The sequence below is a fragment of the Mytilus galloprovincialis genome, chromosome 12, assembly GCF_965363235.1.
Source record: "Mytilus galloprovincialis chromosome 12, xbMytGall1.hap1.1, whole genome shotgun sequence".
Classification (NCBI taxonomy): domain Eukaryota; kingdom Metazoa; phylum Mollusca; class Bivalvia; order Mytilida; family Mytilidae; genus Mytilus; species Mytilus galloprovincialis.
This window is the reverse complement of record NC_134849.1, coordinates 8338394-8366190: the sequence shown is the minus strand read 5'-3', so window position 1 is coordinate 8366190 and position 27797 is coordinate 8338394. Positions and strand designations below refer to the sequence as shown.

Below are 27797 nucleotides of genomic sequence, written 5' to 3'. Positions count from 1 at the left end.
TACAAATCTAATGTTTATTGAATATATATATATATGAAATAAAATAAAATAAGAAAATTAGTAATTTATATCATATCACTACATACATTGCTTTATATAGTTCAGATTGTCATGTCCACTAACTTACTGTTCTTACAATACAAAGCTGATGGCTAAAATAAAATATATGACAAAACATGTTTTATTTTTTCTAAATTCTCTGGCAACTGGCCAGTTTCAAATTATTAAGATAGATTTGTTGTACACTGGTAAATTAGTATTCTTAGCACTATTGTCACCTGTGTGCCTTCTGTTCATTCTATTATTTAATTTATTGCAAATTGCTCAATGCAACTTAGGTAATCTAGGGAATTCAATTTTATTTTCAAATAGACATTGATAAAATATAAACTGAATCTGTCATTCAATTGTATTAATTTTTAACATGATTGAAGACGAAGCTGGTTCAAAATAGCTAAAGGGTATGGTATACGTATGTATAAAGTGAATATGGGGTATGAGTTGATGACTCAGTAACCAAACAACCAAAAGAAGCCTCACGATTAGCACTCAGTCTTCCTAAATAAACAGGTGTCTATAAAACATTTCAACCTCTAAATCAAACCCATTCTACAAAATAAGAAAATAAATTGAACAGAAACTATGCATGATCTATCATCAACAACAAATTCCCCCAATGACAAAAAATATTAATATGACATAAAACAACTATAAATTAGACATCTTTATTATTATTTTATTAGTTACAATCTTTTAATTAAAAAAAAACCTTCAAACCTAAGAAACTGAATAAAAAACATCAAAAATTAGAAATGACCATTTAATGAAAATGTTAATATTCTTGCAATATATTGCTTTTTTTGGCCCGATTCACAACATTTTACTTTAAAGTTTTTGAACTGTATACTTTTCCTGCAAGTAGTTTTTTCAGTTTATGTCAAAAGACGTTCACAATTTTCTGACATAAATAGAATAATGTAAATTCTGGTGTAAATGTTAAAAATTATAGTATGAAAATAACTGCACCAGTAATTTATTGCATTCCAGAAAGAAAGCTCAAAGTTACAGAAATTAAGCACAGAATGTAAAAATTACTGGAACAATTGATCTATATGACCAAAAGGGTCCAAAAAAATAATAGCAGAGTTCACACATGATCAACATTTTCTGATGTAGTTCCTTTAGTTTCTTAATATTTTCTTAACTTATCAACCAATAATTTAAAAAATTATGTAAGCAGAACTATAAATGTAGAAGTTAGAATGTAAAATAAGAAAAGCTGTTAAACAATTAAACACATAAGTAGAACAGTTTGTTAAAAATTCGTAAGGGTTCCACGGAACCCAGTGTCTCGCCTACTTTTGCTGTTAATCGCAGACTCAACAAAAATGAGGAAAAACATCAATAAAAATTTCCCTCTCAATACTGTCTTTTGATTGAAAGAAGCTTCCAAGTTTGGTAAAAAATCCAGGATAGTTTATGAATCTAATAAATGTTTTATAAACTTTAACTGCAGACTGCATGTAATGTTAACTGGAAGAAAAACTAAGTCCATTTAAAAGTAAAATACGGAAAAAGTGAATTTTTTTTTTACAAAATTTACTTCTGAATAATATCTTATGATCAGAAACAAGCTTTTGTCTAAGTTTGGTAGAAATCCAGGATAGTTTAAGAACATTATAAAAATTTTAAAAACTTAAACCACAGAGTGAATGTTTTGTTTCTGGCAAAAAAACTAAGTCCATTTATAAGTAAAATATGGAAAAGTGGAAATTTATTTTTACAAAATTTTCTTCTTGATACTATCTTATGATCATAAACAAGCTTCTGTCCAAGTTTGGTACAAATCAAGGATAGTTTATGAAAGTTATTAAAATTTTTAAAACTTTAACCACAGAATGAATGTAATGTTTCCTTGCAGAAAAACTAAGTCCATTTATAAGTAAAATACGGAAAAAATAGAATTTTATTTTTACAAAATTTACTTCTGGATACTTTCTTATGATCATAAACAAGCTTCTGTCCAAGTTTGGTAGAAATTCAGTATAGTTTAAGAAAGTTATTAAAATTTCAAAAACTTTAACCACAGAGTGAATATTTGTGGATGCCGCCGACAACGATGACGACGACGGAATGTAGGATCGCTTAGTCTCGCTTTTTTGACTAAGGTCGAAGGCTCAACAATAAATGGATTTCTTTCTATAAAAAGTCTTGAAACCAAAATCCTCCAAATTTTTTTTTCTTTCTAGCAAGTGATCATTTTAATAACCTATCTTTCGCCTCTCTGTTAATAAAGACTTTTGTTGATAAATAGTTTTACCTGTAAAGTGAAAAGAATTCAGCACTTTTAGGAGTAATTTTGATTTCATAAATGATTAAATATTTAAGTAGTTTTTAGTGCATATTAAAGTGGAACATTTTGACCAATTGCAAGAAAATACATGAGTAAGATTGGAGCATTTCATTTTGAGACACAAAATACATACTTTCCAAAACCAAAAGTTGGTATTAAAAAACAAAGCTTAATAATGCGGAAAAGTTAGTAAATCTATGAATAACATACACACAGGGTAGTAAATGAGTTTCAAACATACTTCTTTTTCTTTTTTTTTTATTTCTCACATTCTTGTATTGAAAAGTTGTTATGACAAAAATAAGGTGTGGTATGAATGGCAATGAAACAATTCTACACAAGAGGCTAAATGACACAGGAATTAAAAACTACAGGTCACCATACTGCCTTCAAAAATGAGCAAATCCCAATTGGCTATTTACATTGTCATGGAAACATGTAGAATTGCACAATTCTATCCTTTTACTTTTCATTCATCAAATCACTTTCAGTTTATTTCTTTCATGTTCATGACACCCCTTAAGGATATAGACCTAGGTTAAGGTAAACAACCTTCAGTGTTCTCCCCAGGCTGATATGACGCTGCGGTGCCGCAGCGCCTTCATAATATTTTCGTAAATCCCGCAGCGTCTTAATTTGCCGCTGTCCCTTGATACTTGATCCCGCAGCGTGTATATTTTCACATTTTCATAATAAATGTTGGTTAAAATTGTCAAGTTGCTGATCATCGCTGAGAGGTCAGTCAGTGTTACGCAATATCTGATAATAAGTTTTACCTGAGCCACGCTAATCTCAGCCTTATCGGACTCTGTTATCATGTAATAGCGTAAATGATCATCAAGAAGATAGATATTTTTAAAAGAAAATTTAAAAATTTAAAAACTTTAGTGCAGAAATTGAAGAAATAGATCGCAAATACATTGTATTTACACATTGTGTGTGTGATTACTTGACCGTTTAAATAATGAATTTTTTCATTGGTCGAGAAGTAGAATCTATTTAAACACGACCAATGAACGTGTAATAATTACTTTTGATTCAAATCATATAAAATAAAAAAAAAATGAAACTTAATTTATAAAGAGCAGTTCTTTACAAGGATAACATTTTTCTTTGCAATACACAAGTTGATATATATGTTTTGTTAATGCAATTGCGAGAATGTGTGTGTGTATGTGTGTGTGTTTTCTTTTCCCCTTTTTATTATAATGTTAATATTCAAATAATATATATTCACAGTAGAAGAAAAAAAATGTAGTCAATTTTTTGTTGTATATATTAAACCCCTTAACACCATAGTCAGGTGGTGATGTAAAGGGATTGTAAAAGCCTGACTACTGAAAAACAAATAAAAAAAAAAAAAAAAAATGAACGTGTTCAATACACGTGATAAATTTGAATACACATTGCTAAAGATATTTACGATGAAAATTATGAATGAGCGTATTTGTAGTTAAAAATTAAAATAAACTTCGATTAATGATAACAAGGAGTGATTTATTTGAATTGAAAGTGAAAAATGTTGCTTGCAAGGTAAATTCGTCTCAAACTGTCATATTTTTAAAAATAAAATGATCTTTGAACATCGATCGTGAATCCGTGAGGGAAATATGTGACATTCAACACGGGTACGGAATCGCCGCAGATTCTGAATAATGTTACCAGTAAATACTTTGAATGGTCTTAACTTTAACGAAGTTTCGTTTATATCTACCTGCCAAAGATAGGTTTTAACAATAATGCACACGGAAGCATAAATAAATGTCAAACTACCATGACTACGGAAAATAATCAGCTGTTCATTACAATATTTTTGTTTTAAAAAGTTGTATACCAAATATCTTAACCATATTCGATTTTATTAATTCTGAATGAACATGCTCTCTGCAAATAACAAAGAGGTGAATTCTAAGCAAAAGGCAGATGATGAAAGTAGAAGTATTTTTTCAGACTTCTAATGAAAAGGGAAATATATACACCTCCGATCCGTCTACACTTATCTGTCAGTATACGCAGATATTATTGCTTCCCCTAATCCCAACCAAGCTAAATTTTTATTGAGTAATAAAAGCAAGCACCATGTTCTGGTTTCAGTGACAAGTGGCTGACTGAGTTTTCATGGCTTAGAAATGTTAAAGGGGGTATAAGCAAAAGTTATTGTGAGAGGGGTTTTTCAACACCTAAAGAGGATAAAGACAAAGTTGAGGAACAAACTGTCCAACAAAATATAAACATTATCTTGAAACAATATCCCTAGAAGGAGTAGAGAGTACAGAGATGAATATTTTTATTTTGACATCTTTAATGGACTGAATATAAATAACTTTTGTGTTTAAATCAATTTATTTCATATATATTCTTGTAATTCATTAATACTTTGCATTATTCAACACACAACACAAAGCATTATAACCCATATTGCATGTCATGATTTATGACTGATTGATTCAGATCACAAAAGTTCACTATAAAAAAGAGTTACGCGCCCTTGAACTTTGCGCCTTAGAAAAATCCTGGGGAGAACACTGACCTTAAAATAACCATTTGCATCAACAAATTCTAAGCTTCTTATTTACATAGATTATTTCCAATCTGTTTTAGGTAAATGCTTAAATTATATTGATGAAACATGACTTTTAACAGATGCAACTCTGAATCAAAGTGTTATCTCCCTGAACCAAGGTCTACTCCCCTTAAATACACACACATCACATTTTTAAGAAACACAGGTTATCATGTTAATTTCAATGTCAAGTTATGTTTTACAGAAAATAACATGCAAATAAAAAAATACATTAACATGTTATCAAATTTACAACAATTAATATGTTCTATAAATTAGATAATCTAATTATGATATTTTTATTGCAAGAAGACTATAAAATAACACTGTAAAAATCACATGTTTAGGTCTTATTGAGTGAATAACAGCACAATATTTATGTGTTCTCTAATTTTCAAATTTTATCTAAAAAGACAGATGTTGAAATGGAAATAACTTAACAAAACTACAAATAACTAGGTACCTGCATTAAGCTGTTGGACTTAAGCAAAATTGACATTTAACAATTTGTTCAATAACTTTTGATAAAATAAAAAAAATTGCCATCACCAATGGTTGGAAATTTTGGATAATACATGATATTAGTTAAGAATTAATTGATACAAGCTATACTTTATTGTAGTTTAAACATGGGTAGGCATTATATTCGTGATTATTTTTGCCGGAGCGATAGCTTGCATCAACTATTTCGATTCTAAATAGGACAATTAAGGTAATTTCTATGTCCTATAAGTATAAGTGTAAAAGAGTTTGTGTAGGTTCTTCCATGAACCTCCCTTTTTTGTTTGTATAGAAGCAAACGGCTGGCACTGTGATTTTTCAGATGGAGGAGTTTGAACAGCCAGCATGAACGGTTGTCGTATCTAGGTCAAGTATGTCAATTTCGGAATGCAGCACATAACAGTCATAATAAATGAATTAGTAACATCATGTGCACCATTTAAGAGTTTGAAAGTGTTTTAAAGTTAAGGAAATATATTAAGTGCATGATAATTTGATAAAACTCATTATTCTGAAGAAGTCAATATACGCGTGCAAACAAATTTTAATGGATTTAGAGCAAGGGTTTGTTCACAAAGTGAAAGAAGCACGTCATATTAGAATTGATAGTAATGACAATTTCATTCATATATATTAATCACATGTATCAAATCAAAACACTTAATTCAGACAAAAAAAAAAATCCACACAATTAGAACACACATATCCCTGTATATACATATCTAACAAACTACACAACTACTTAGTACAAGATATGGTAATTTTTTTAGAAATCAATGATAACTGTAAATTCCGAAATTATTGGAAGGTTTTTATTAATGTAAATAATGCGACTGGATGGATATCACAATAATAAGAACTAGCATTCGGATAACTGAAACATAGACCTGTATGCAGAATTTTTTTAGAAATTACAATAACTAAACTCGCATATTTGTCCATTATTGAAAAATCGCAATAATTTCTGAATTTACAGTATTAAATTTGTTTACATAAAATGATAATGTTAATTATGGAGCAGCACTAATCTCAATATTGGCCTTATCTTTTCATCTGTTCTATTTGTTCACCTGTTTACTGCTGCTTTTGCTTTCATGTATAACATTCAAAATGAAAATTGTGTAACAACTAAGTATGAGTGGGGGGCATGACCTTTTCTGGGACGTCAGGATCAGGTGTTTTTAAGCTCAGGACTTCGGGATTGATCCTTTCGGGATCTGGGAATTTTTTTTTCAAATTTCCGGATGTCAGGATTTAAATTTCTTTAAATTCAGGACCTCAGGATTTCATGTTTTTAAGTCCAGGATTTCGGGATCAGGACCCCTCTGACCCCCTCAAGTATATACAATGAAGCCATTGTCAGCCAATATAAAATTAATTATGTATACAATGGAAGAAAAATGAAAAGAAATGGCACATATTTCAATAACTTTGAACAATAGGCAACATGAATTTCTGAGTATACAGTACATATTTATGACATCACCAATATCACATGTCATGATCAATAATTAGCAATAAAATTATAAAATAAAAATAATATGAGTTATGCCACCAAAAAAGAGTAATGCCACCATTACTGAAAAATCTTTTATCACATGCTGATAAAATACCACTGATTCAAATATCCCTGGATTTCATACATCACTAATACCATCAAATATACAACCCCTAAAATTGTGTCTAGAATGAGGGGGGGGGGGGGGGTTTCGGGACGTCAGGATCAGGTGTTTTTAAGCTTGGAATTTCGGGATTGACCCTTACAAAATCCGGGATTTCTTTTTTCAAATTTCAGGTTGTAGGAATTTGATTTTATTTAAATTCGGGACATCAGGATTTCATGTTTTTAAGCCCAGGATTTCGGGATCAGGACCCCTCCGACCCCCCCTCCAGAATGTCACATTAAAAACCACAAAAAGAACCAAGAAGCCAGTTAATCACACTAGAAATGATAGTTCGGAAAACTAAAAAGAAAAATGTCTGCCCTATTCACCCTACCCTTATAATTTGGCGTTTCAGAATCTAACGCATTGTGGGAAAAATTTTCAAAAGCTTACACCAAAATGTTATGATTGATTTAAAACGTACTTAACAATGATAATTCAACCAATAACATAACTTCATTTGATTTTGGTGTACAAACAATGAGATACCTATTGTCCTCTTGATTCTGAAAAGACCAGTTATATGTTTACAGGGCAACTCCCTAATGCAAGTTGTTACCAATATTGACCAATAAAACCCTTTATTTCAAACATTTCGCAAATTTCTGATGTTAACAAAACTCCCTAATGCCAGCTGTTACCAAAATTGACCAATAAAACCCCCTTAATTTTGATACATTCTGATTACAACTCTTCTTTTCTGTCGCTGTCAGAATTATGTTTCTCAACAAAAGAACTCAAACTGTCCAAGTCTCTCCCTCCTCCATATTCTTCCTTCTTCTCTCCGTCCTTAAACATAAGCAATGTAGGATAACCTCTGACCTGCAAATAAAAAATAATATTACATTACAAATTACCCAATAAGAAGTGTACAAAGTATATGTAAATGTTTTATGATAGAGTATATTTAGGCAGATGTAAAAGAGTTGACATCAAGGCAAAGGAGAAGGTTCACGGAAGGGTTAAAATTGGCCCTGAATTTTTTATGTTTTTTAAATCGGGCCAAAAAATTACATATTTAACATAGAAATACTGGTGATAATACTAGTAAGACAAAAATATTTTTTCTGACACTTTCTTTTACAATTTATGGAGCTATGACCCCTTAAATAAACATAATTTGTATTAAAAGGTCAATTTTGGTACTTTTTCCCCATCATTTTAATTGTTTTTGGCGTAATCAACCTTGGCCGCCATCTACAATCCAAAAAGTTTTTATATTGATAAAATCTATATCAAAAGTGGAATCTTTTGGTTACAACACATTTTGGATCATAGGTGGCGGCCAATGTGTTTCCAAAGATTTAAGGTCTGAAAAAGGCACAAAATCATCATATTTTGACAAAATGTCCAAAATGGGCCTACTTTGGAGATTATTTTTGTACCCTAATGAAAAGAATTGATATATTTAGCATTTGGACTTTTGAAATAGACCCATTTACGAACCAAACTGAGAACTTTTCAGTGTTTTATGATAAAGCTGATATTTAAGGCCATTTTGTGCCATTAGTGAACCTTGTCCTTTCATTCAACACTTTAAAAGTAATGAAAGTATTAAAGATAGGGATTAGATTGAGACAGCAAACATATATCTAGATAGAAGCACATGGACTGATTATTTCTTCTTATTGATCAATAGGGCTTTGGTTAACAAACACATATGTAAACAAGCATTCTGAGAGAATTGAATGGCAATACACATCATCGCTATTTGGAATTAAGTCCCGCTTGACATTTTAACTTCATACAACAATAACTTTTCTATTATGAAGACAAAATTTTTAATATACATGTAACTTGTGTAATACTCTATTAAAATTATAACTTGATCTGTAACTTGTTATGGTGTAAACTATATAACAAATATCATGATCAAAATCTTCAAGCATGACAAAAAAAAGATGTGGAAAAATGATTATTTAAATGAATTTTCCAAGTCCAAGGACTATATCTCTGCACACCTAGGCTAGGGGATTAAAAAAAATGAGTAATTCATACAGTCTTGACATCTTTTCAAAGTACCATAAAAATATCTAAAGTATTAGTGCAAAATATATGAATATAACATATACTGTAAATTCAGGAATTATTCCATGTATTTATTATTGCCATTTTGTCATTGCAGACTAAAATGCGATTTTAATTTTTGCGATATTGAGAAAATCCTGTTTAATTCATATAAATAAAAATCAAAATGAGAGTTTTAATTATTGCGATTATATCCCTGTCGCATTTTTCACAATAATAAAAACATCGCAATAATTTCTGAATTTACAGTACAACAAGTAGATTTTTATATCTTTTTTCAACAAACTTGTAATTCTTCAGAGATAATGATTAGTTATTCTATTATTCCATTGAAAAGACCCTGAATATGTATTATAAAGCATGATAAGAAGTTTACCGGTACCTGATTTGCTTGACAAATATCTTTATACACAGTACAATCTACTTTAGCTATTTTCACAGTCTTTTCACCCTCAAATCTCTTAGATAAGTCCTCCCAAGTTGGAGCAAGGCTTTTACAATGTCCACACCTACAACAAAGTTCAAAAGATTAGTTTTTTTTCAACACATATATACATATTTTGTCTTACATATTTTGGGATTAAAATACAGCTTTAAGACAAGATGAGACGTGAGAAGGAGTATGGTTCGGTTAGTTAAAACATTACTTCCACTAGGTACAACTTTGGTTACTAATTAGATGTCTAACGATTCATAAACATAATTTATATACCTACCAACTTTTCAAAATGCCCATGGGGGTTTTGCGTGTAAGATGGCTGCCATAGTCCTAAAAAAACTTCAAGGGGGCCTTCAAATACATTTTAATGTTGTTTTTTTGTCAAAATCAAGAAATCAATTTCAGGTAGACAATTATCATACTCAAACTTTTGATCATGGATACTTGCCCTGTAAGCTTTTTTTTTCCATGATGGCGATGTTTCATTGGCTGTAACTTATAGGATGTAAACATTTCAAAGTGTGTTTGGTGTGCTGGTGTTTGCAGTGATGAGGGGGGAAAAGACCTTTATCAGGACTTCGGGATCAGGTGTTTTTAAGCTCTGGATTTCAGGATAGACCCTTTCGGGATCCGGTAATTCTATTTTTCCAATTTAGGGACCTCAGGATTTCGTGTTTTTGACCCAGGGATTTCAGGATCAGGTGTTTTTTAGCCCGGGATTTCGGGAGCAGGACCCCTCCTACCCCCTCTCAGTGATATACTTGCAGTATACTCAACTTACCATGGTGCAAAGAATTTAACAAATGTAACTCCCTCACTTATGGTGGGTTGAAAGCTTGCTGTATCCAAGTCCAAGACAGGCGACTGAAAATATAAAAGGGCTTCTAATCACACCATTTAAAAAGCCTGAAAATTGCTATGGTTAATTCAAATCTGTGTATCCTTATTATAACGGTTATGTAAAAATAGATAATAAATTACCTCCCTTAAAATCTAAGATAAAGGGAGATAATTTTATTTTTCTTATTTGTAACCTGGTCAAAAGAGATTTAGAAATGGATAAGCTGCTTCAAGAAATAACAGAAAAAATGATTTCCTGAAAATAAGCAGTCTCTGGCAGAGAGTTGTCTCATCGGCAATCATATAACTTCTTTTTTTTAATATTTTTACAGTTTTTTGTGAATGTTGGCCTTTTACTGAAAATGACAGTTATTCTACTAAAAATGACAGTTATTTTATCATTTTTCACATAAAAGAAATCTGAAGGCTGTCATAGAACCTAGCTAATTTTCTTAATTCTCCCTAATAGGGATTCCAAGAAAAAAAGTGAAATAGATCACAATTGATTGTCCACCATATCTAAAACTGCATAAAGAAATTGTAAATTGTTCAGTTTATTACAGAATCATAAATAATCAAAAATAATAACCAACATACATTGAATTCTTCTACAATTTCTGATGGTAGTTCTTCTTTCATGTCACCAGTAAAGACAAATTTATCTAAGAATGTTTCCAAACTGGGCAAATCTCTTCCTCCACTGTATTCTTCTTTCATCTCTCCATTCTTATACACTATCAATGTAGGATAACCTCTGACCTACAAATTATAGGAATATTCATAATTTCAAAATAAAGAATCTTATTATACTAAAAAGTTTTAGAAAGTATTACAAAATGTTAAAAAAGTACAATACTATAGAAAGACATACCGTAAACTATGAAATTATTGTAATGTTTTTATTATTGTGAAAAATACAAAGGGTTGAATTTGCCAAATTTTGAACTCCCATTTTGAAATTTAGTATATGAGTTAAACAGGATTTTTCTTTTAATAACGCAAAAATTAATATGACATTATAGTCTAAATCGACAAAATCTCAATAATAAATACACGTAAAAATATCACCAATACCTTTCTTTCCTGACATAATTCTTTATGAAGTGTACAGTCAACCTTGGCTATCCGTACACTGTCAATATCAGCATACTTCTTGGACAAATCTTCCCAAGTAGGAGCTAGTCTTTTACAATGTCCACACCTTCAAAATAATAAAAATGTTATTAAAGACAATATAAGCATGTAAACACTATTATGATTCACATTTTTTATATTGATTAGACCATTGTTCTCTCGTTTAAATGGTTTTACACTTGTAATTTTGGGGGCCCTTTATACCTTGCTGTTCAGTGTGAGCCAAAGCTCTGTGTTGAAGACAGCACACAGTGGCGGATCCAGAACTTTTCCTAAGGGGGGCCCCGCTGACTGACCTGCTCCAGTCATGCTTCAATGATTCCCCATATAATCAATAAAATTCTTCCCACGAAAGGGGGGGGGGCCATGGATCCGCCTATGGTACTTTGACCTATAATAGCTTACTTTTATAAATTGTGACTTGGATGGAGAGTTTTCTCATAGGCACTCATACCACATCTTCTAATATCTATGTATGCATGTGTCAAAGTAAAAATTGTACAACGATGCATAAAAAGGTCAATGAACAAGAAAATCATAAGGGAAAGAGCTAGAAGTTAAACATTGAGAAAAGCTTTAATTTCTTTGTAGTTCAATTCTTCCCAAAAATTCTCATTTTTCCTACTTAAAAATCATAAAAAAGAGGGGATTGTTGTAAATTACCAAAGGTTACCTTATACAAAGCACATGATAAGAATTAAATATCACGTTTTATCCTCTTCACATTTTTATGTCAAATATAAATGGTCTTTAAATTAGAACAGAATCGTCTTTAAAGAAAACCACACAACAATGTCATTTAACTTAGATTCCTTTAGGATCACAGAAAGAATAGTGTTTTATTTTGCTCTTTAAAAAAAAGTAAAATCACAAAAATACTGAACTCGGAGGAAAATCTAATGGGAAAGTCCATAATCACATGGCAAAATAAAATGACAAAACACATCAAAAACGAATGGACAAGAACTGTCATATTCCTGACTTGGTACAGGCATTTTCAAATGTAGAAAATGGTGGATTAAACCTGGTTTTATAGCTCTAAACCTCTCACTTTGATGACAGTCTCATCAAACTCTGTTATATTTACAATGATGCGTGAACTAAACAGACATAATAAATAAAATAGTCAAAATATGGGTACAGCAGTCATCATCGTGAAACAATTTTAAAAGGAACAATTTAACAGAACACAAAAACATCTATCTACAAACATATTCATTGATTGGCGTGTCTGACGTCAATTTATTTTATACCTCACATATATTTGTCATTCAATGTATATACAAACAATTTTAAAATTTCACATGGGCAATGTTAGCATACAGGGTTTTAAAAAATCAAAAGTATGTAAACCATCTTGATCTCTTTAGTGCACATACCTAAATATGGTTACACATTATTTTCAAATCATTGTTAAAATTAAAGTGCTTGTAGGCACTAATGGGTAAAAATAGCTTGCTTTAATTTATCAGTGGGAAGTAAAATTAAATATTTCATTGATGTAGATGATTCAACTACCATTATGAACAAAGAAAGATTACTCCAATTTAAAGATAACTTAAATAATAACATCATTGATATTTTTAGAACAGATATTAGATTCCTGCACCTTGCACAAGTCACATAGAAGTATTCATGGATAAGATGTTTAGAATGTTATGACCAATACACTATATTTTGTGTATCTCAAAAGTGTGATAAACCTTGAAAGATTTAGATACTGTAGATTCAGAAATAATTGCCTTGTTTATATTATTGCGAACAATGCGACAGGGTTATAATCGCTATAACTTAAATTCGCAGTTTGAAATTTCAATATCAATTAATCAGGATTTTTCTCAATATTGCAAAAATTAAAAGCGCATTTAAGTCTAAAATGGAAAAAATATCATTATAATAAATGCAGGCAATAATATCTGAGAGTATCAAGTCAGTACCATAGGGTTTTATTTGGATTTCATGCAACCTATAAATAGATATAAAGATATTACTACATACCATGGAGCAAAGAACTTGACAAAAGTAACTCCATAATCAATGGCCGCTTTAAAACTGCCTGCAGTTAACTCAACAACACCATTCTAAAACACAGGTCAAACATTCATCAATTTCTAATCACTGACACTCAATTGAGGTCAAGAGTAAAGTTGATTTTAATGCAAGTTACCACCAACTTATTTTTTGTGATTACTTTTTATTAATTCTTTTTAGCAGACTGTAAAATAAACTATTAATTAAAAAATTCCAAAAAAAAATATTTGGATTACAGTATCAAATATTTCTCAAGATCCTCTAGAGGTGTTGTGATAATTTTTGTAGTTTGTAAGCTGGGTAAAAAAACACTTACTTCACTCTCTTGAGTAGGAACTTTTTCTGGCACTTTTTCTTCTTCTCTCTCAGCATTTTCATCTTCCTGATCGACCATTCTCTTGATGAACTCTTTAAAGGAACTAAGATCTCTTTGACCTGCATACTTTTCTACCTATAAAGTATTTGGTCTGTCGATGAAATTTAACTATAAGGAGTTGAGGTCAAAAATATGTTGAGTAAAGTCATGATCATTTCAGTATAAATAAGGACCAATTTTTTTGCCATTTCATTTAATACTAATTATTTGACTTATCAGATTGCATTTGTATATTTTGCATGATAGAAACAAGTGTTATTTAAGTGTTATTCTTTGTTTCACAAACAAGCAACTCTAAATTGGCATTCAAATTAGAAAGATCATATCATAGGGAAAATGTGTACTATTTCAATTTGACAGGATTTCAACTTCAAAAACTACCTTCGCCAAAAACTTTAACCTGAAGCTGGACAGACAGACAGACTAACAGACGAACAAACAAATGGATGTTAGAATGGAGGAACAGACACACAGACTGAAAATAATAAAGCCCATAAATGTGGCATTAAAATTATCTTAGATGCTTAAATACATTTCTTATTATTTCTAAAACTGACATGTATTTTTTTCCATGTAATTATAAAATCATGTGACATGGACAGTTTAAACACTATACAAACCTTTTGTCCATCTTTGAAGAATAACAGAGTAGGATAGCCTCTGACTTCATGGGAACTACACAACTGTTGGCTAACTGTACAATCAACCTGGAAAACACAAACTATAAAACATCATCACCAGCCTAATGTTTAAATAATATATGAAAGGAGGCGATGACACATTTTGGGAATGTGGATAAACTGTAAAAATGTTCAGATATTTTCAACAATATTAAACAATACAATTTCTAAAATACTTTGATATAATTTAGTGAGAATTTACCAGGTTTTATAAGTATAACTATGCAAAGAATCAAATATTCAGAGGAAAGCAAGAAAATTTGACGTCATAATCAAATTTTGGCCGATGTAGAAATGAGATCTAAACGAACCACATGTTGATTAAATAAAATAACCTACAGATCAGGAAAAGAGTAAATCATGTAAGAATAAGAGAAAATTAATTTTCATACCGTGTGGTCTACAGTGTAAAAAATGATTGTCACAATATTAGCTATAGTATAGAATTTACAAACCTTAGAAATAGTAGCTGGACTATCATCCTCATCAAATTCCTTGGCTAAATCTTCCCAAATTGGAGCCAGACGTTTACAATGTCCACACCAGGGGGCATAAAACTTAATGAAATGGTTCCCTGTTTCTGTGAAGCCAGCAAAGTTTTTATCATTAAGCTCATACAGGGGTCCAGCCAGTTCCTCTTCTTCTTCCTTTTCCTCCTCTCCCTACAATAAAACTGTAACAGTTACTGTGGATTCATGAATATATTTTGATTATCAATTTTCATGGATTTTGTAGGTACAAAAGGACCACAAATTTTAATAATCAATGAATAACAAATTTTCTGAAGGAATGTATGTAGACTTTGCCAAAACCATAAAATTAAATATCTACGAATAACTTTTCCTCTATCAAAGAAAACTGGTACCTACACAAATAAATGAATCAAGAGTAGTTAGAATCTCAGGAGTTATGCCAGAGTAGTCAGAATCTCAGGAGTTATGCCAGAGTAGTCAGAATCTCAGGAGTTATGCCAGAGTAGTCAGAATCTCAGGAGTTATGCCAGAGTTAGTCAGAATCTCAAGAGTTGTGCCAGAGTAGTCAGAATCTCAAGAGTTATGCCAGAGTAGTCAGAATCTCAGGAGTTATGTCAGAGTAGTCAGAATCTCAGGAGTTATGCCAGAGTAGTCAGAATCTCAGGAGTTATGCCAGAGTTAGTCAGAACCTCAAGAGTTATGCCATAGTAGTCAGAATCTCAAGAGTTATGCCAGAGTAGTCAGAATCTCAGGAGTTATGTACATATGCCAGAGTAGTCAGAATCTCAGGAGTTATGCACATGTTTCAGAGTAGTCAGAATCTCAGGAGTTATGCACATGTTTCAGAGTAGTCAGAATCTCAGGAGTTATGCACATGTTTCAGACTAGTCAGACTCTCAGGAGTTATGCACATGTTTAAGAGTAGTCAAAATCTAAGGAGTTATGCACATGTTTCAGAGTAGTTAGAAACTCAGGAGTTATGCCAGAGTAGTCAGAATCTCAGGAGTTATGCACATATGCCAGAGTAGTCAGAATCTCAGGAGTTATGCACATGTTTCGGAGTAGTCAGAATCTCAGGAGTTATGCACATGTTTCAGACTAGTCAGAATCTCAGGAGTTATGCACATGTTTAAGAGTAGTCAGAATCTAAGGAGTTATGCACATGTTTCAGAGTAGTCAGAATCTAAGGAGTTATGCCAGAGTAGTCAGAATCTCAGGAGTTATGCCAGAGTAGTCAGAATCTCAGGAGTTATGCACATGTTTCGGAGTAGTCAGACTCTCAGGAGTTATGCCAGAGTAGTCAGAATCTTAGGAGTTATGCCAGAGTAGTCAGAATCTTAGGAGTTATGCCAGAGTAGTCAGAATCTCAGGAGTTATGCCAGAGTAGTCAGAATTTCAGGAGTTATGCACATGTTTCGGAGTAGTCAGAATCTCAGGAGTTATGTCAGAGTAGTCAGAATCTCAGGAGTTATGCCAGAGTAGTCAGAATCTCAGGAGTTATGCCAGAGTAGTCAGAATCTCAGGAGTTATGCCAGAGTAGTCAGAATCTCAGGAGTTATGCCAGAGTAGTCAGAATCTCAGGAGTTATGACAGAGAAGTCAGAATCTCAGGAGTTATGCCAGAGAAGTCAGAATCTTAGGAGTTATGCCAGAGTAGTCAGAATCTTAGGAGTTATGCCAGAGTAGTCAGAATCTCAGGAGTTATGCCAGAGTAGTCAGAATCTCAGGAGTTATGCCAGAGTAGTCAGAATCTCAGGAGTTATGCCAGAGTAGTCAGAATCTCAGGAGTTATGCCAGAGTAGTCAGAATCTCAGGAGTTATGCCAGAGAAGTCAGAATCTTAGGAGTTATGCCAGAGTAGTCAGAATCTTAGGAGTTATGCACATGTTTTTATTTGGGTTTGATTACTGAGGATTTATTATTATGTGTTGGATTATACCAATCTTTGTGTTTGTTGTTCAAACAAGTCTTTTATCAGGTTGTATGTGGACTTTGGCCAAGCCACAAAATTACATATTCAAGAAAAGGCTAGTGTTGTTTGCAATCCACAAAAATTGGTTCACATGAAAATGTAGGAATCCAGAGTATTCTCTTACCTATAATTTAGTTACCTTGCACAAATTGAAGCTTGACTGAAAGATGAATGTGGATGCAGTAGGAGTTCATTTAAACATTATTATATTTGAAATCAGAATCACTGTAACTAACCTTTCCTAGCTGTTCCTGAACAAAGCTCTGAAAAGCTTCCAACACCCTCCTCCCACAAGATGTTTGCTTGTATCTCTGTAACTAACCTTTCCTAGCTGTTCCTCAACAAAGCTCTGTAAAGCTTCCACCCCCTCACCCCCCAAGATGTTTGCTTGTATCTCTGAACATTACCTTTCCAAGCTGTTCCTCAACAAAGCTCTGTAAAGCTTCCACCCCCTCACCCCCAAGATGTTTGCTTGTATCTCTGTAAATTACCTTTCCTAGCTGTTCCTCTACAAAGCTCTGTAAAGCTTCCAGATCCCTCCCACCTTTGTATCTGACAGCACCATCTTTACCATTAGAGAAAAACTTGATGGTTGGGTAACCAGTTACATCGTTGTCGGCACAGAGGGCTGTCTCTACAGTACAATCAACCTGTAATGGAACAAATGATTAAACACCCTGGAAATAATCTGAGTTTTTGTGGTTATAAGCATTGTGTATAAGTTTCAAAACATTTGGTCATTTGGTTGAGGCAAAATTAAGTAAGAACAGAAATGAAAAGTTCAGCGGTTGAAAAACAAATTTTGGGGCGTACATGTGGACAATGGTAAAACATAATGCCCCTCCACTATGGTAGAGGCGTGAAAAATAACAATGCCTCTTCTACCCTGTTACTATTGTATCTATTTTTGTATACATGTAGTGTTTTGTGATCTTTTGTTTTCATGTTGTATTACTGATGGTAACGATGTAATCTGTCTTTTCTTTGAAATATCATTTCAGAGATAACTGTATTATATTTGAAGCTTTGCTGACGTCCATCAGTAGTTTAACTGTCGCAAATTTAGTTTCTCTGGCGAAACGTAGTGGAGACACGAAAACATGTATTTGTAACAGTAAAACTACTGATGGACGTTTGCAAAGCTTCAAATACAATACAGTTATCTCTATTCTAATGCAGAAATCAGTGCATAATTTAATTTCAATCATTATTTCAGTGTGAAATTTCCTGAACGAAAAATTCTGCGAAAGATGTTATCTTCTTCTTCAACCCTAAACTAGGTGACTTTATATGTATGCTTCCGGCGTCAAGCATAAACAATGTGTGTTTTCTGGCATATTAGTTGCTTAAGCCTCGGTCACACCTTACTGTTGTCTGTTGATGTACTGACCAAATAAAACGAATGATAACGGACACACAACGAATATGCAACGTACAAGAAACAGGAAACGTAACGGAAAGAACGGATGTCAAATGTATATCCAACGGGCGAGTATCGCATAAAACGGAAGAACAAGATATAGGGAAAATTAAAGGCGACAATAATAAAACATGTAAATTGTATAAATATTCAAAATATTTCTGTGTAACTGGTTTTGGTTTGTTCTTCAAAATTCCGCCAAAAGGCAGTATCTGGCCTGAATAAGAGCTGCTTGAATGTGAAAACGTGCCCTTACTCTAAGATTGATTATGAATAATAAGAATTCATGAACCTTAAAAACTCTAATTGGCATTTCTGACATGAAATTTTTAATGGCATTTATCTGTTTTAGATCCGTTCATCATACGTTTTATCTGTTATACGTCCGTTAGAAGTTCGTTTCACATTTGTTCAACATCTATTTTATCCGTTAGGCGTCCGTTAGAAGTCTGTTGGTGAATTTATCTATCAGACCTCCAACAGATGTATCTGTTGGACGTCCGTTCAAAGTTTTGAACATGCTCACAGTTTTCCACCGGACAAAACGGACGTAGACGGATAAAACGTACGATAAACGGACATGCAACTGATATGGACGGAACAAAAAGGAACAAAAAGGGACTTTTTATGCTTATTCATATTGTAAATACATTCATTAGAATTAGAATTTTGATTCTCTCCTTTTGAACAAATTTATTTTCCAATTTTTGCTTTGATAAAATGGAAAGAACAAAGCCCTTTTTCACAACTTTTTTGTTACATATGTAGTGTTTTGTGAATTATTATTTATTTATTTGTTGTATTACTGATGATCACGGTGTAATCTGTTTTTTCTTTCCAATATCATTTTAGACTGCCTTCCTTTGAACAAATGTATTTTCCATAATTCTACACCTCCACACAAATACCAGTAAGTTAAATCTGTTTGAACATGTTTAATTGATTTTTATCAAATTTGATGAAATATTCAATGAACCTTCCTGAATTTGAACAGTCGCTACAATAAAATGTGTATGTTGTCAATCATGTCAATAGCGATTGACTGATGTTGCACATGTGTTGTACATGTGTTGTCTAACAGATGGTGCTTGAAACATCTCTTTTCTTCTTTTATATTAAATTTTCTCCATATGTTTTGAGTTGACTTATTTTTTCATCACTGTGAACAAATATTTTCTTTGTGACAAAAATAATCTTTTCAGCATATTAGGCTAGCAAGAATTTTTTTTCTGTAAGTTAAAGATATGTGTACTTTATCATACATTGGACATTTTTACTAGGTGTTAACACATAATTTGGTAGACTGATCAAATTAAATTCATCAGAATTCAAATAAATGTTGAAATATACCATTTTATAGTGCAGAAAAGCTAAAAATTGCATACAGTGATCTATAGCTGTTTAATTTTTAATTACCCAATATTTTGACTATGGTAAATGCATAAGAGGTCTTAAAATCAAAGATCATAATCTAAATTAAGTGAGAAAGAATGTCCTTAGGTAAATGGCAAGATCAAAAGCTGAAACACATCAATTGAATGACCTGCATTTTTCTTCTTTTATCACTTGATAATAATTATATAATTAAGTTCACTCTTGTCAAACTTAATAAGACTTTCTAACCTCTCGTCCTTAACCTGAGATCTCTTCACCATGGTTATCAATGTTTACATTTTTTTAGAGTTGTATGTCGTGAAAAATACCTTCATTTTCGTGACTTTAACAATTTGTGTAAGTTTTATGTAGTTATAAATGTCCGTAAACAAACGTAGGTAACATATCGTTTTTTTTGCTCCAAAGCTATTTCTTGTTTAAACATAAATTAATATGTAGTATATAAGGTTAATCTACCACAGGCAAAAACATTAAACATGAAGTAAACATCATGTTCTTAAAAAAGTTTGGGTATATACAAAACCATATTACAAATCAGTTCCTTGATGAGTAAATTCAGACAACAACTTAAAGAACATATACTGTAAATCAAGAAACTATTGTATGCAAAAAACTGCATTGATTATTGAAATTTTTGAAGAGTAAACAAAATTGCATGTTTGTTTTTTGTAATTTTAGGAACATACAGATCTATATATGTACCAGAAATCAGAATGCCAACTGATTTCATGTAGATGTAAGAGGGGATTCAGAGGGGTCCTGATCCTGAAATCCCCAGGCTTAAAAAAACTGAAATTCTGAGGTCCAGAATTTAAAGAAATTTAAATCCCGTCACCCAAAATATGAAAAAAAGAATTCCTGGATGCCGAAAGGATCAATCCCAAAATCCTGAGCTTAAAAACACCTGATCCTGAAGTCCCAAAAAAGGTCATGTCCCCCTTCATGTAACTCATTCATAGAAAACAATTGGAGTTTTATGCCTACCATATATATGTTGTGTACAAGATATAAGTTTATAACGAAAATCGAAATGATTCACACAGGCGTTGGTTCCCCACATGGAGTTTAATAAGATATAAGTTTGTACAAATTATAATTTGTACAAGGTTGTACAAGGTTTTTGTTCCAGTTACAAGTTTTTTGACACATACCTTCTTGCACCTGGTGATACATGTTTATCTTCTTAAATGTACCTGTTTAATGTTCTAAATTCAAATTTATATACTTCAATCTAAGATTTAGTGCTATTCTCCTTGTCCTCAAACATGAAATGTGGATACCTAAATGGTTTAAATTCTAATTTTGTTTTTCTCTGTATACCATATTCATATCCATAAAAAGTCTTTGTGTGGTCTTATAATGTTTTTTCTATCAATGCTCAGTATGAGACTGTATGACAGAACAAAAAACTGTGTACTTGCATCATCCATTTGTGTTAAGCAGTTCTTAAAACACTGATATTTTGTACAAAATATCTGTGCAAATTATAATTTGTACAACATTGGAACTTGTACACAACATATAAACATATAACCTGATAAAGAAAGAAACTGACCTTTGCAATGACCACTTCTTGTTCCTCTTTGTCATTAAAAACTTTGGCCAGTTCATTCCATGTGGGAGCTAGTCGTTTACAATGGCCACACCTGTAAATAAATAACAAACCACCAATTCTTTATTATCATATATATATACTTGGCCAATTTATTGCAATTCTTTCTAGTCTTTTACAAAAAATACAATGGTTACACCTACATGACCTATAAAAATAACCTTTCTTTGTTATAATATACTTTCACCTATTCATTCCATGTTGGAGCTAGTTTTTGAATAAATAGGGAATCCATGAAGCATGACTGGTGCTGCCCCCCTTGATGTCAGTCAGTGGGACCTGTTATAAAAAGTTCTGGAGGACCACTGCTTTCATACAGAGGAAATTAATCCTGCTTCAAAATCTAGCAATATGCATACATGTATCATATGTATCATGAGTATACTGTACAATAAGTATAGATATTTGTAAAATAACTTTGGAAGATTATCTCTCATGGTGTAAATAGACAGATCACAATAATAAGTAGGTGCATAATATTAATTACAAGATGTATGCAAGTTCCCATTGTCTGAATGGTTTAGGAGGTGATGCAGATTGAAAAACACATCAGCATGTAACACAAATACAGGTATCTTCTTCACATTGCAATCAGCTATTTGAGATAACCCAATTTACCATTGCATGTAAAATGTTTAATAATTCAGATGAGACTGTCATACAAGTAAGGGGTTTAGCTAGCTATAAAACCAGGTTCAATCCACCATTTTCTACATTTGAAAATGCCTGTACCAAGTCAGGAATATGACAGTTCGTGTACATTCATTTTTAGTGCGTTTTGTTATTTGATTTTGCCATGTGATTATGGACTTTCCGAATTGATTTTCCTCTGAGTTCAGTATTTTTGAGATTTTACTTTTCATTTACTTACTGTTTTTTTCAATTGTTTTACAGTATATAAACAAAGTAATTTTTTTTATCCAAAGGGCATTTGTACCAAATTGCATCAAAAGGGTGCATGCCCATAATCAGGAATTTCCAAATGGAAGTTTGACAAAATCATACACAACTTTAACAGTTACAGTTCAACCAGAACACCAACTTTGACAGTTCTTATTTGTTTTCAGGGGGTTCATACTGACCCCTCAAACCCCTCCTGGCTACGAGTGTGGATTGTTTTCTTGACTATGCATGAGGGTTTCACAAGGTCAGTTATAATGTTGAATCTCCAATATTGTGTTATTCTATTTCGCAGGCTTTTTGTTATGCATGGAAGCACAAATAATTAATCAAATTGTTTGAAAAAAACCCTATAAAATTGTATCATGCGTATATTATATTTCATTAGAATTCAAATCAATATACTACTTATGCTGACATTATGCTGACATGGCAGATGTGTTACAAACTTAACAAAGTCAATATTTCGACACAGATAAAGTAAAAAAAGATGATACACCCATCTGTTACACAAAATCTTCTTTAAAAATATGTCATTTCATCAGTAAAAATATTATTGAAGGCCATCCTTTAATAATTCTATGTTTAATGTCACAAGAACTTGTAAGAACAAACAAATAACAGTTTTAAAAATAGAAAAGATATAAAAAATTAAAAATATAATTTTATTCATATATGGATATTATAATATAAATGCCTAAAATCATTTAAAACAACAATTGTAGGGTCTTGTATAGAGCTCTAGCAACTGAGAGTAAGAGTCCAACAAAAAATAAAAGTTAGCATGATTTAATAGTTAAAATTATTATTTTTTTCCCAGGTATTACATGCATTATATACAAGCTTATGGTATGGGCTTTGCTCATTGTTGAAGGCCGTACGGTGACCTATAGTTGTTAATGTCTGTGTCATTTTAGTCTTTTGTGGATAGTTGTCTCATTGGCAATCATACCACACCTTCTTTTTTATATTAGCATATTAAACACAAAGTGGCATCACAGATTTTTTTTTTTAAATACATGTATATACATAATATATCAATGCATTATAGAAGTTTACAATTTTTTAAACTTAAGAAAAGAGGTTTTAAAACAAATTTAGATCATAAGCATGATAATATTTCAGTTTTCAAAATAACTGGTAATGGATACAATTTTTTTAATGTTAAACAAATATCCTCCAGGTAGAACATTAATATCATTAAGGATATATATATATATATATGATAAAGTTCACTCTCACTGTGCCTACTTACGTCAATAAATCTATGAAAAAAGCTTCCGTGTTATGCCTAAAGCTTTTGGCGAACAACTTTTACTGATACTGTGATACCTACTGGTAGCGTTTCTTATGTTTTATTATCATAGATCTTGACATCAAATATTCCTTTTTAAAATATTTTAATACACAAGACTTAACATGCATAACTTTATTACTTTTCTTAAAATCATGGAAAATAAGCGTATGCTTTGATGAATATCATTATTATCCATTTTAAATTTTTCATTTTTAAAAGTTAAAAGGCATACATGTATATCACTGTTTATCTTGTTTGAGTGGTTCTATAGTTGTGCACATAAACAATAAAAAAATCTTTTAAAGGTGATCCATAATTTAAAATGACTGACTTTAATGACCATCTTAATAGCAAAGCCAAGCAATTACATTATTTTAAACAATATAGATACTGAGAAAATAGTCACAAATAATTTAATTGTTACAGATTCCACAGTACAAACCCATAAAATAATTCAAATCGATTAAAAACAAAGGAAAAATATGAAATACAATTCCTTCAATTGTACAAATATAATACCATTCAGTCATTAAAAATTTAAAATTCATGAACTATTCCTAATAAATCACATTTTCTCAACAGCATTTAAATGGAACAAGTTAATGTGAGTCTATGATTTAAATACAACCATCAAATGACTTTTAACTTTTGTTTGTATAAATGGAAATACCAGGAATTTTTAAAACTGTATTCATTTGTATCAGCATATGAAATTAAGCCACGTCAGCCGCAAAAATTGATTATTGCTCAAAATCATGATTTAAGGACAAAGAATTTTTTTTTTTTTTTTTTTTATATAAACATGATAAAATAAAATATCATCTTTTTAATGATAATCATTGGCAATTGCTGCAAATTTATTTCATTCTTTCTACTTCCAAATCCAATAGCTCATCATGAAGCATCTGTTTTATCATATATCCAATTCAAGACCTGACAATTTTCACATTATATGGGGGGAAAGTCCCTGATTACAGTAAGAAATTCAATAAATTATAAAACAAACAAAACAATCAATCTACCAATCAGAATCGTTAACTTTTACTTCTTCAAACTTTGAGTTTCCCTTATTTGTGGAACATTCTCTTTCTTTAGGTCTTGTTTATCAAGAGACTCAGTAAAATCATATGGTCTTGGACTTTCCTGCAAATTTGTTGTTTTTGTAATGAAAAAAACTGCCAGGTGAAAAATCTAAATAAATTCCTTACATTTCAAAATCAACATAAAAATTAAAGCATATGAAATATGTTCTCTTTGGAACCTTACCTGATAAATCAGCTGCAGTTTTCAGTATCTGATAAAAATTAAGAAGCTGACTTGGTATCTTCATCGATAAATATATATTTTTTTTAAATTCTTTGATATGAAATTAAAATTATTTCCTGAATGATACATGTAAGTGTCTCTAAGTTGACATTGAAGACAACTTCACAACTGAAATCCCTAACAAAAGGACTAAAATTGGAAATGTTTCCCTACATGTATTTTATTTTTTTTAAACAGATATTTTCACAAATGTTTTAAGTTAAAATATGCTATAATTCCAAATTTATTTTTTTTCGTAAAGTTGAGCTTGCACACATTATTCTGTTGACAAAATTAGACAAATGCTGCCATGTTGAAAGTCATATGATTTCCTCCATATATATAAACAAGAGTGCACACGCTGAAATGTCTCGCCTTCTATACTAATCATTGATATTATGTTGATAGTCCTAAGTATAAAGCTAAGCTTTAATACAACTGTCACATAAACTTAACATTAACCAAGATAACTAAACAAAGACCAAGGAACCTTGAAAATGAGGTCAAGGTCAGATGAACCATGCCAGGCAGACATGTACAGCTAACAATGCTTCTATACAACATATATAGTTGACTTATTACTTATAGTTTAAGAAAAATAGACCAAAACACAAAAACTTAACACTGTGCAATGAACCGTGAAAATGAGGTCACGGTCAAATAAAACTTGCGCGACTGACATAAAGATCATAAAATATTTCCATACACCAAATATAGATGACCTATGGCATATAGTATTAGATAAAAAGACCAAAACTCAAAAACTTAACTTTGACCACTGAACCATGAAAATGAGGTCAAGGTCACATGACATCTGCCCGCTAGATAGGTACACCTTACAATCATTCCATACAACAAATATAGTAGACCTATTGCATATAGTATGAGAAAAACAGACCAAAACACAAAAATTTAACTATAACCACTGAACCATAAAAATGAGGTCAAGGTCAGATGACACCTGCCAGTTGGACATGTACACCTTACAGTCCTTCCATACACCGAATATACTAGCCCTATTGCTTGTAGTATCTGAGATATGGACTTGACCACCAAAACTTAACCTTGTTCACTGATCCATGAAATGAGGTCGAGGTCAAGTGAAAACTGTCTGACAGACATGAGGACCTTTCAAGGTACGCACATATCAAATATAGTTATCCTATTACTTATAATAAGAGAGAATTCAACATTACAAAAAATCTGAACTTTTTTTTCAAGTGGTCACTGAACCATGAAAATGAGGTCAAGGACATTGGACATGTGACTGACGGAAACTTCGTAACATGAGGCATCTATATACAAAGTATGAACTATGAAGCATCCAGGTCTTCCTCCTTCTAAAATATAAAGCTTTTAAGAAGTTAGCTAACACCGCCGCCGCCGCCGTAGCCGCCGGATCACTATCCCTATGTCGAGCTTTCTGCAACAAAAGTTGCAGGCTCGACAAAAATGTATATTAATAACTGTTTATCAAAAAGAATACTACATTGTAACTAGGACAAACATTTTGAATTTATTCTGTTTCTGGAGTTGCACTTGTATTGTGGACCCAGTGGTGGATTCAGGGGGAGGGTTTTTGGGGTTGGAACCCCCCTTTTTTAGGGAAAATCAAAATGGCTGGATGCGCCCCTGGAACCTGATTTCTTATATTGTTATGAGTTACAATTTATGTATAAAATCACCAAAAAGTTGAAAGACTCATCAAAGAACATCTGATTTGAAAATTTAAATAAACATGATAAATATCTGAAGCTTGTCTCCTTGTGCTTGCTTTTCTCATTGTGTTGAAGACCCATTGGTGGCTGATTTCCATTTCTATTTCCATTAATTTTATAGTAACAATATGTGACAAAAAAAGTGAACATTTATTTTCAGACCTTTTATTTTCACGCATTTGCACAGAAATCTACTTCCTTCTTCCAGTCTTGTTAGTCAAGAGTCTTTAAGTAAAATATATATTTACCAGTCTAGTAAAATAAGGAAAGAACTTCATACCAATTGTTTTTAATAATTCTTTGATAAGAAAAAACGTTAACTTATGACAGCTTTTCTTTGTTTACATTGATTACATGTATGCAAGACACCATATGACACTTAAATAACGTTACAACTAAAAATCCCTGACAACAGAACCTAAATAAGAAACTTTACAGTATTTTCGTTTCATTTTTTAACAGATTTTAAAGTTAAAATATGTTTCAATTAAAATTTGTACAGACTTTGACCCTTTTCACAGGTAATGCCTGCCTCATATTATTCTGCTTCTTCTTCTGGAAAAATATGTCATCAAAAAGTAAATGCCTTTATGTGACAGTGTCGTTTGATTTTTTGACATGCTTTCCAGGAAATGAACCCAGGCTAACCAGGGAAATTTAGTTATTTGTCAGTCATAAAATAATTTGTCTATATACAGAGATCTATGTGGTCCAAACAAGTTGGTTGCATTTCAATCTTACAAGTGTGAAATGATTTTAAACAAATAAAGGGAAAAAATAACAAACAAAAAATAAACAAGTAAACTAAATATATAAAATGAAAGGCAGTGTCAGTATACTGGATTACTGCAGTAGACAGATAACAAAACTACTGTACAATTTTTGTAAGTCACTCACCATGGGGCAAAGAACATAACAAATTGTTTTGTCTCCTCCACTTGGGTAGCAAAACTATCGGCTGTATGTGACACAGCTTCAGATCCATGATCATCATTGTCAGCAGTCACAACAGCAGAAAAAACAAGTAACAACACAGCTCCTACTTTCCACATGTTTACTTTCGAAATAGAACACAATCGGAAACGGAAGTACAGATCG

General features: G+C 31.8%; 1 protein-coding gene across 1 annotated transcript; it reads right to left on the bottom strand.

Moving 5' to 3' along the window:
- Positions 1-27788, bottom strand: LOC143053975 (thioredoxin domain-containing protein 5-like). The gene is made up of 13 exons (XM_076226800.1): positions 27597-27788; positions 21423-21513; positions 17544-17702; positions 15065-15271; positions 14550-14636; positions 13870-14004; positions 13521-13603; positions 11463-11589; positions 10986-11147; positions 10330-10412; positions 9492-9618; positions 4884-7903; positions 1-2905 (listed from the first exon to the last, which is right to left on the bottom strand). Exons 1-12 carry the CDS (start codon positions 27749-27751, stop codon positions 7766-7768), a joined length of 1554 nt encoding a protein of 517 aa, XP_076082915.1. The 5' UTR covers positions 27752-27788; the 3' UTR covers positions 1-2905; positions 4884-7765.
- Between the last annotated feature and the right edge of the window lie 9 nt (positions 27789-27797).

Coding starts and splice junctions, on each gene's coding strand:
- LOC143053975 (XM_076226800.1), bottom strand. CDS start 27,751: ATGTGGAAAGTAGGAGCTGTGTTGTTACTTGTTTTTTCTGCTGTTGTG. Junction 14,637..15,064: donor GTCCAGCTACTATTTCTAAG/GTTTGTAAATTC, acceptor TGTGTTTTCCAG/GTTGATTGTACAGTTAGCCA. Junction 9,619..10,329: donor GTTAAATTCTTTGCACCATG/GTAAGTTGAGTA, acceptor ACTTTGTTGTAG/GTGTGGACATTGTAAAAGCC.